This window comes from Hordeum vulgare, chromosome 2H (genome assembly GCF_904849725.1).
Source record: "Hordeum vulgare subsp. vulgare chromosome 2H, MorexV3_pseudomolecules_assembly, whole genome shotgun sequence".
Lineage (NCBI taxonomy): Eukaryota > Viridiplantae > Streptophyta > Magnoliopsida > Poales > Poaceae > Hordeum > Hordeum vulgare.
This window is the reverse complement of record NC_058519.1, coordinates 640,205,197-640,214,993: the sequence shown is the minus strand read 5'-3', so window position 1 is coordinate 640,214,993 and position 9,797 is coordinate 640,205,197. Positions and strand designations below refer to the sequence as shown.

General features: G+C 47.6%; 1 protein-coding gene across 2 annotated transcripts; it reads left to right on the top strand.

The window, feature by feature from the left end:
- The first annotated feature begins 2,744 nt into the window (after nucleotides 1-2,744).
- On the top strand, nucleotides 2,745-7,926 carry LOC123428216 (linoleate 9S-lipoxygenase-like). Of its 2 annotated transcripts, XM_045112403.1 has the most exons (8): nucleotides 2,745-3,279; nucleotides 3,375-3,631; nucleotides 3,718-4,159; nucleotides 5,180-5,373; nucleotides 5,864-6,219; nucleotides 6,321-6,614; nucleotides 6,848-6,976; nucleotides 7,072-7,926. In XM_045112403.1, the coding sequence occupies exons 1-8, from the start codon at nucleotides 2,916-2,918 to the stop codon at nucleotides 7,811-7,813; spliced, it is 2,778 nt and encodes a 925-aa protein (XP_044968338.1). In that variant the 5' UTR covers nucleotides 2,745-2,915; the 3' UTR covers nucleotides 7,814-7,926. The 2 variants fall into 2 exon arrangements, with proteins under 2 accessions (XP_044968338.1, XP_044968339.1); XM_045112404.1 differs by lacking the exon at nucleotides 6,848-6,976.
- The last annotated feature ends 1,871 nt before the right edge of the window (nucleotides 7,927-9,797 follow it).

The following is a 9,797-nucleotide window of genomic DNA, read 5'->3' as shown; positions in this document are numbered from 1 at the left end:
TAGAAAAATATTGTGCCTTTTATTGACTCCGTTGATGACTATTCTAATGCGAGCATGCATAAATTACCTTCCACATTTCATGCCCGGATTTAAATCTTGGCCATCATAACTATTTATCATGTGTGGACAAAGGTAGTGCCTTTTTACCACTTATTTTAGTAATATCAATATATTATTTCACCCCTATTGTAAGATATTTTATTGAATTTATTTGATATTACATGTTTCAAAATTGTAGAGAATCTTGCATGGAGTGCATATAAGCTAAAAATATTACATTGAATCTATTTCTTTGCGTCATGTTTTTCATGTGTCATTAATTCTTCTGTTAATTACGTACAAAGACAAAAGTATATCGTGAGCAATGTAATTATATTCATATGATTTATTTTCTAGGCTATTACTAGGATTGTGTACTAACTGCATTATTATTAAGCTAAAGGTAAACTTTGAACTTGTTGTTTTGCTTCATGCTTTTTTGGGGGTGCTTGACTAAGTTAAGAGGGTGTTCATAAGCGATACCACTAGATCCATATGATTTACTTTCTTGGCTATTAGAAAGCTTGGTTTATGGACCACATTATTAAGTTGAAAGTTTATTCCTAACTTTTTTGATTGCTTCACGTTTTTCTTGTATGCTTAATAGTTAATTGCGTCCAAAGTCAAGAGTGTGCCTTGAGCAATGTCACTAGATCGAGCAATGGCACTAGGACCATATCCAATAACTTTAATTTCCCCTTCTCAAACCGACCCTCACTAAACAAAAGTCAATCCTAAGAAGTTGCTTCATGTTTTCCATAGGTGCCTAAATTTATCATAATTATGTGCAAAGTCAAGAGTAGTTCATTGTAAGTTGTACATATGTGGTAAGTAAAGATGGCCATATATGTACAAACTCAAGCACGGTTCAATGCAGTAATTAAATCTAAGTTTTAAATTGTAAGTACAATGAAGATTAAACCTTGTAAATAATATATAAATATGTATAATAAACCGATGAAAAAGCTACTATAATGAACAAACACCAATGCCACTATAGAAGTCGTAACAAATTTAGCCACACGATTAAATGGGTCAGTATGCTAGCTAGCATTTAGACTATAATCACTAGTGCCAACCTGACAAAATATTAAGTATCATTGCGAGTGTTTACTAAAGTCATTCTGTTATCTTCCCGGGAATTTGGAAAGATTGGAAACTTTTTGATAGTAACTAGCAAGTATTGAGTTTGTTGCAAAGAAAATTTAAATACATACTTCCTCCTATTTTTACGTAGCATCCAAAAAGATTGTAAGGTATATCTTAATTCACTGGTAAATACTTTGTAATATGAACAAACGATAGGGCCACTAGGCCAGTGATATGTCATTGTTATGATTAAGATAACATTTAGGAAATCAAGAAACAATTAATGTTAATTAAAGAGATCTCTAGATTAAATCTAAGAAATGAATCGTTGACCATTATGTGGATTTTACATGTACATAGAAAATCTAAGTTATAATTTATACTAATGTAAGGTCGATATTAAGCCATGTAAATCTTAAATAATTGCATAGATCATCTGAACAAAAATTTAATTCACAGATATAAAATGCTACAATGAACAAACAACAATGACAATATGGAAACTATAATAAATCTAGCCACACAATTAAGTGGGTCACTTCGCAATTTAGCATTTTGAACATAATTTTTGAACAATCAACATGAGGAGAGCATGCCCGCACCCAGATACATTACTCAAAGGGTATCGGGTTACACGTATGCGCTAGAACACGAGGAGAGGCATTGGCGCCATGACATGATGTCGACCTTTTATGTAGTCACCCTAAACCTAGCAGTCCAAAAGGACTTTAAAATAAAACGTCTTAATTTACGAGAAACACTTTGCATTCTGAGCCAACGATGGGGCCGGTGAGGTAAGTGATCTATAATTTTTTATGATTAATGTAACACCATAGGTGCCTTTTCTATTTCAGTTTTTAAAAACAATATATCAAATATCAACTATATACCTTGGATTTATTCTCTCCCTTGTACGAGGATCAACATGTTCACTTGTTGGAAAAAAAGGAAACGAGATCGACAAAGTGTTCTTCATCCATTTCTTCGTATTATTTATGTATAAATTGACATATATTTTTTGTGAAACAAGGTTATCTCGGCAAAATACTTGTAATATTCATTAACTAATTAGACAGTGAGAAATGGCATTTGTATATGCAAATCAGTTGGTGGTTACTGCCCCCAAATTCAGTGCTCAGTAAATAGATCCAACTTTTTTAAAATCCCGGAGAGAAGGCGAGAGTAGTTTTCTGAGCGCGCACGAGAGAGAGAGATAACGTGAGAACATATCAAGCCTTGGGCGGACCGACCACCTACAATATTGGTTTTTGCATCCAATGTATAAGTGTTGTTCCAATCTCGTATGAACAGTAAAATAAAAAGGAAAAATAAGTACTTTTTTGTGCCCAACATTAATCAATTTTTTGATTGCTTGCAATGTTTCATCACCAGACCATTTTGGAGTATCAATTTCTTTTTGTCGCGTTTTCCTTGAACATCACCCGGCGACGAAAATTTGCAAGCAATCAAAACATTCGTCAATGTTTGGCAAAATAATTGGATTCCTTTTGTATCACTATTCTTATTTTACTGTTCATCCGAGCTCGTATGAGCCCCTGATCAGAACAGCCGCGTCCACAAAATAGGAAGTTCTAGGTGTTGCGTTCTGCATGAATCTTGAAGCTATATGGTGTAGCGTGGACTCACTCATATTCCCTAGCCTAGCTAACATTTATTACACCGCCAGCGTCCGTCCAATTTTTCTCCCGACTATATATACGTGTGTCCCGTGGCACAGTGCCACTCACCCAACAATACCAAGCACACTGTCAGCTCCTGCCTGACTCATGCCGATGCAGATCCGTCACAGCCCACGCCCGTGTGCCAGCGGCCCGCATGCTCCGTCCGTCACGGGCACTCGGGCGCCGGGATGGACCGCGACGATGCTCCGTCCTGCAGGAGCACTGGAGCACCGGGATGGACCACGTCCAACGCTCGTTTCTTCGGCGGCTCGCTCGCAGCTGAAAATCCTGCACCCGAACAGTGGCCATGGCGCCACCAGGGCCACGCGTGCGGTGGCCGGCTCCGACGTCCAGACCTCGCCCACCGCCACTAGCGCTCGTGTCGAGGGCAAGCTGCTGCTGCAGAGCTCCGACTCGCCCAACAGCCCGCTCAGGCTCTCCCTTCAGCTCGTCAGCGCCACCGTCCCCGGTACATTTTTTGCATGCATATGTTTGTAGCTTAACCAGATGGTCAGCCGTACGTTATACCGTGATGATAGAGGACCCTGACAAGCATATATACAGGGAGTGATGGGCGCGGCGTGAGAGGGGAGGCGGTGGCGCTGGACGCCGTCATATCCAAGGGTGAGACGGAGCTCGACGTGGAGCTTCTGTGGGACAAGGCCCTGGGCGCGCCCGGCGCAGTGGTGGTGACAAACAACTCCGACTTCCCCGTGTACCTGCGGCTGCTGAGCCTGAGCTCGCCGGCCGTCCACTTCGTCTGCAACGGATGGGTCTATCCCGTCGATAAGCACCCGTACCGCCTCTTCTTCACCAACGACGTGCGTGCAACACACAGATGTCATGAACTTGTTTTCTTGCATACTGTATATATAGCTACAGCGTACATTTGGATATTTCGGTGCAGGCGTACGTGAAGGAGAAGACGCCGGCGGCGCTGCTCAAGGACAGAGAGGACGAGCTCCGCCTGCTCCGGGGAGAAGGCTTGCCGACCGACAAGCCGCTGCAGAAATGGGAGCGCGTGTACGACTACGCGTTGTACAACGACCTGGGAAACCCGGACCTGCGCAAGGACCTGGCGCGGCCGGTGCTGGGAGGCTCCAAGGAGTACCCGTACCCTCGCCGGACCAGGACCAGCCGGCCTCCCAGCAAGGCAGATCCGGCGAGCGAGACGAGGGCGCCGCTGGAGGAAGGGATCTACATCCCGTGCGACGAGCGGACCGGCCCCGTTGCCGCGGCGCCCAACCTTCCCAAAATCGACGGCCACTTCGGGTCCTTGGCGGATGTCCACGGCCTCTTCGACAGCAACGCCAAGCCCTTCGCATTCCCCGTCCCACAGGTCATCTCAGGTATATATCGCAACGGCCTCACCATGCTCTTTTCTTCTTCTTCCGAGAAAGAGGATGAACCCGGTTTCTGCATCATTTGTGGTTTTAGATAGCACGTTAGAGCATCTCCAGCAGCAGCATAAAAATATCACACCGAATAAATTTTTTAGCGCGTCACTGTAGCAATCTTAAAGTATCTTCAACAGACGTGCACTAATGGGTGCCCAATCCAGCGACCCCACCGGCAGCAGCACAGAGTTGCTGCGTGCGCAAGCCGGCGCATCAAATATGATGCGCGCGATAGCGCTTTTCAGCGCGCGCGCAACAGTTTTTAACGCGCACACTGTTTTGCATCGTCTGTTGGAGTTGTCCGATGCCTAAAAAACGATTTTTTAGCGCGGAGAGCACTTTTTGAACGCCTGTTGAAGATGCTCTTATAGGTCAAGTACAACAATGATAGCATTGGAAAAGGCTTTGGTCCAAATACATGAACAAATATCTACATTTCCAATAGTACTATACACTTTGTAATGTTTAGAGCAAAGTCCGCCTTTAAGAGGCATAGCTCGCTATTTAAAAGTATGGCATCGACACATACATCCTATAACTAGGCTTGGATGGCTTTTGGGTCGGACTTTGCAAAGCCTGAACTTGAAATCCCAAGTCTGGGCCCAACGTGGCCTAGACCGTCGCTGGAAAATTGTACTTCTCATTTTTAAGTAATACTTTTTCCATATTACAAAAATGTATCAACATTAGTACAAATTTATATTAAAATTAATAAAAGTTTAAGACACTTATTTGGGACAGAGAAAATATAATATACCTATTTTTCAGACAAAATACTCCTATTTATTATACCTATTTTTCTCGTAATATCCCAAAAAACAATTTTTACTAGGCTTTTCTTAAAAAAATTGCCTCAAGCCTGGACTAGACACTAAGCTTGGACAGGCCCACCCATGCCCAGGTTTATTATGAAGTATGTATGTGTGATTCGACGAAATTTGGACTCATCAAATCTATTTTTGGTGTACATAGCGAATCGAACAGGTTGGCGCACGGATGAAGAGTTCGCCAGGCAGACACTCGCAGGGGCAAATCCCCTGTCCATCGAGCTTGTCACCGAGTTCCCACTCACGAGCAAGCTTGACCGGGCTGTGTATGGCGACCAAGACAGCAAGATAACCAAAGAGCACATTCAGAAGAACTTGGGAAACATGACGGTGGCGCAGGTACGTACTATATATATTTCTTCCTTGTCAAATTACAACGGGTGTACGATTTCTTCAAAGTCAAACATTATAAAATTTTACCAAGTTTCTCCAAGAAATATGACACACACACACACATGTTCACAGGAAAAACAAAACGAGAAAGGTAAAAGTTTTTGGATAAAATATTTCCTAATATGGTCTAATAACAATATCAAAATCATTGAAATTATGAGTAAGAATTTCTTAACTGAGAAGAACAAAAATGCCACATCGACGTAACAACCTGTTACGTGAATGTTCCTTAACTAAACTTTTCTCCCCCTGATTTCAATCGGGGTGGGCCCCAACCACTAATCTTTATCCAATCAATTACCTCCACATCACTCTTTACGTAAAATCCTCACGTAATTTTACACGTGGGTCTGAGAAGAAATGACAAAACCGTTACTATCTTCTTCGAACACAAAAATGTAAGTGTGCCCTTCGGACCACTGCGTGAATTGTGCAGGCTATAGAAAAGAAGAGGTTGTTCGCTCTCGATCACCATGATTGGGTGATGCCGTACCTGAAGCGCATCAATGAGCTGCCAGGCGCCGAGGAGAAGGGCGAGATCTCCCAGAGGAAGTCGTACGCCACGAGGACGCTTTTCTTCTTGCAAGACGACTCCACGCTCAAGCCGCTGGCGATCGAGCTTAGCTCGCCGCACCCGGAGGATGAGCGCCTCGGCGCCACCAGCACGGTGTACACTCCGCCGGACGAACTCAAAGCCGGCGCCGCCGCCTCCAACACCTTCACGGCGTGGGAGCTCGCCAAGGCCCACGCCTCCTCCAACGACGCCTGCAAGAACAACTATGTCCTCCACTGGTACGTACACTACCTTGCAATGTTAAACTAATGTGATGAGAATCATAGAATGTGCTCTCTCAGTTCATGTGGGCTGGTTCATGTGTGATGGGTGTATGTAGGCTGGGGACGCACGCGACGATGGAGCCGGTGGTGATCGCGGCGAACCGGCAGCTGAGCGTGCTGCACCCAATCCACAAGCTCCTCAAGCCGCACTTCCGGAACACCTTGGACACAAATTCCACGGCGCGGCACATCGTCATCGGCGCCGCCGACCAGCGACAGAACGGTGGCTTTTATCGCAACATGCACGAGGTCAACTTCTTCGCCAGCAAGTACGGCATGGAGATGTCATCCAAGGCATACGCTTCCTATAACTTCACCGAGCTCGCTTTCCCCAACGAACTCATCAAGCGGTGAGTACAATGCCACTCACCTACTAAGTACAAAAGGTTACTTCAACTTTTTACTACACACGAACTGATCGATGTGGAGGAATATTATGATTGATAAAAGGGGACGAAGGAGACCATGCATCCCAGTTGGATTAAGAGGGGAGAGAATTATTAGTTAGGAAAGTTAAGTAAACGTTTGTAGCTAGAGTATCTATAGGTCTAGCAATGCATCATTATTTGCACGTACTACGCAGTGGAATGGTGAGAAGAGATCCGAAGAAGAATGAGGAGCTGGAGCTGCCGAGAAAGGACGAGCCCAACATCTGGACGGCGATCTGGAAATGGGTCACAGGCCTCCTTTTCCCCAGCGAACCCATCAAGACGTACCTACCGACTAAAATGATGGCAAAGTTAATCCTACAATGCACTGCCTTTTTCATTAGAATCTGAAATACTTGCTGCATCTGTACGTACGCAGAGGCGTGGCGAGAGGCGACACGAAGAAGCATGAGGAGCTGGAGCTGCTGATAAAGGACTACCCGTATGCGGTGGACGGGATGGAGATCTGGACGGCGATCAAGAAATGGGTCACGGACTACTGCGCGATATACTACGCCGACGGGGACCGCGCCGTCGCGGCCGACAGCGAGCTGCAGGCGTGGTGGAGCGAGGTGCGAAACGTGGGCCACGGCGACCTGAGCGACGCGCCGTGGTGGCCGGCCATGGACTGCGTCGACGACCTCGTGGAGACCTGCGCCACCATCATCTGGCTCGGTTCGGCTTACCACTCGGCCGTCAGCTTCGGGCAGTACGCGTACAATGGCTTCGTCCCCAACCGCCCCACCATCACCTCCGGGGAGATGCCGGCCGACTCCGGGGCGGTGGTGACCGAGGCCGAATTCCTCGGCAGCATCACCCCGAGGACCGAGACGTTCGCCCTCATGGCGCTCACCATGAACCCACCCGTGAAGCCCGGAGAGCCGCTCATGGGGGAGCGGCCCGACACGGAGCGGTGGACGAGCGAGCAGCGGGCGGCCAAGGCGCTGCTCGAGTTCAACGCGAAGCTGGACGCCGTCGCGGAAGCCGTCAAGAAGAGGAACGCCGACACCACGCTGAGGAACCGGAACGGGCCCGTGGAGGTGCCGTACACGCTGCTCACGCCGAGGGCCGACCCTACGGCACCACACGTCGGCGGGATTCCCAACAGCATCGCCGTCTGAGTATTGCGTCGGTCGACACAATATCATGTGCAATAATAAGATATCAAAAGTATGACCTTGGTAAAGTAATAAATAAATAAATAAAAATGTGGACTTGCCACTCCTTACATGCATGCAGAGTCTAAAAGCACCCTCAGCCGGACCGGCCGTCCGGTGATTGCTCGGTCATAAAAATTTAATTCACACGAGTTCTTCAAATTAGCCTTAAACATCTTTACCAGTACCTTTCATTTTCAATAAAAATATAAGAAGGATATGGAAAAGTTTGGGCACGCTCGCTTGGCCCGCGCTGGACTGCATCTACTTCACATATATTCGTCTCCATCCGCTCGTCGGACCAAACCCTAACCACTTCACTCCACTCCCCTTCATTTTCATCCGTCGCCCAAGCTCATCTCCGGCATGACGAGCAGCAGATCTGAGTGCTTCACCTCCATATCCGTCGACCACGAGCGCGTCCCACGAGGCCCCGAGGGGGAGATGGTCGCCCGACTTGCGCTCCGTCACTCCTAGGAGGCGGCCGCCCGACGACAGAGCTCGGACTCGCAACGTCGGGAATCCATTGCATCCACACAAACGGTGGTTGAATCCAGCGTTCTTGCCTCACCGAAGGCGGTGCGGTCCGTCTGGCGTCCGAACACCGTGGCGGAAACGCAACCCCTTCATTGGCACCTCGAGCACGAAGCATGGCCGATCTCGAACGATGACATGGCGCAGTGTGCCCGCCGAGCGAGGCAACGGGCACTGGATGCGACGACGGCTGTTGGAGAGACAGAATCACATTCTCTGACGCCCCCTAGGGTGCACCAGTGTGGTCGACGCAACCGCATCATGATGGACGTTGGCTCCTTCCATGAAGGATCCATTATCGACCACACGTCGACTGGCACCATCCATGTTACGGGCTCCGACGAGGAAGAGTAGGGCATGGGAAACGGTGGGAGCTCGACTCCCGTGAGCCGCCTAGTGTCCCATGTCCTACTCTACCTCGTCGGCGACCGGACCGATACTATGAGGGGTGCAGCCAGCCACCAGACATGGGCACGGCGGAGCCGGATGAGCTCCGCTTAGTATTAGGTTTACGGTGCATATAATAGTATTGATTTGAGGTTTCTAATTTAAGGTATCCGGATGTAGAATGCATTATTTAAGATGTGGTCAGTTAGTGTACACGAACGTGCCCGGACATATCCACGGGCATTCGAGGGGCCGGATTTGCGATGTCAGGCTGTAAATGCTCTAACAACTTTGTGCGAAAACAAACTAACGAAGAATGTCCTCATCTTCCATCCTAACCATTCCTCTTCAAAATTGCTCCCTCGGATCGCCGTTTGAGTAGCACTTGATGAAATCTGTGATGGGCTTAAGGCCCATGATAAAATTTCAGAAAATCACTAAAGATCCATATAGATGGTGGCATGACAAGGGGTGATGGACAGTTTAGTCCCACCCCACTAGTGGAGAAGGAATTGGACCCCTTTATAAGGGTCTCTCTTGTATATGCTATTGAAACATGAGAAGAAAAGAGGCCCTCATGCACCCCTCCTCTGCCACCCACCTCGCCACGACCCGCAGCCAGTTGCGGGAATGAGCCGAGCCGAACTCATACCTACACCCTTAATTTTGGCCGCGCTTATATAAGTGACTCTGTCTCGTGCACCGCGTACACGGTCGATGGGAGAGCAGGCCTCTAAAACCACGCCTCTCCGGATCCTGTACGGGAGAGGGGCGATTAGATTTTTGGGGAGCGACTACTCTACTGCTCGCCTCTGTTCGTCCGCGTCGCCTTCGTCATCGCCATGTCTCCACCAGCCGGCGTCAACTGTCTCGCCCGAGAGAAGGCCGAAGCCGACAAGAAGGCGGCCGAGGATACTGTCGCCCCCACTGCTGCTGCGGCGGCCAACTAGCCGATCGGAGGGTATACTTCATTTATCCCGCTCCTGTTTATTTTAGTCTTAGCAGTACTAGATATATGCGTAGATGT

What these genes read in the sequence shown, in the direction of transcription:
- LOC123428216 (XM_045112403.1), top strand. Translation starts at nt 2,916, where the DNA reads ATGCCGATGCAGATCCGTCACAGCCCACGCCCGTGTGCCAGCGGCCCG. An exon ending in GCCTCTTCTTCACCAACGAC is followed by an intron (nt 3,632 to 3,717) that starts GTGCGTGCAACA and finishes ATTTCGGTGCAG; the next exon opens with GCGTACGTGAAGGAGAAGAC. An exon ending in CGTCCCACAGGTCATCTCAG is followed by an intron (nt 4,160 to 5,179) that starts GTATATATCGCA and finishes TGGTGTACATAG; the next exon opens with CGAATCGAACAGGTTGGCGC.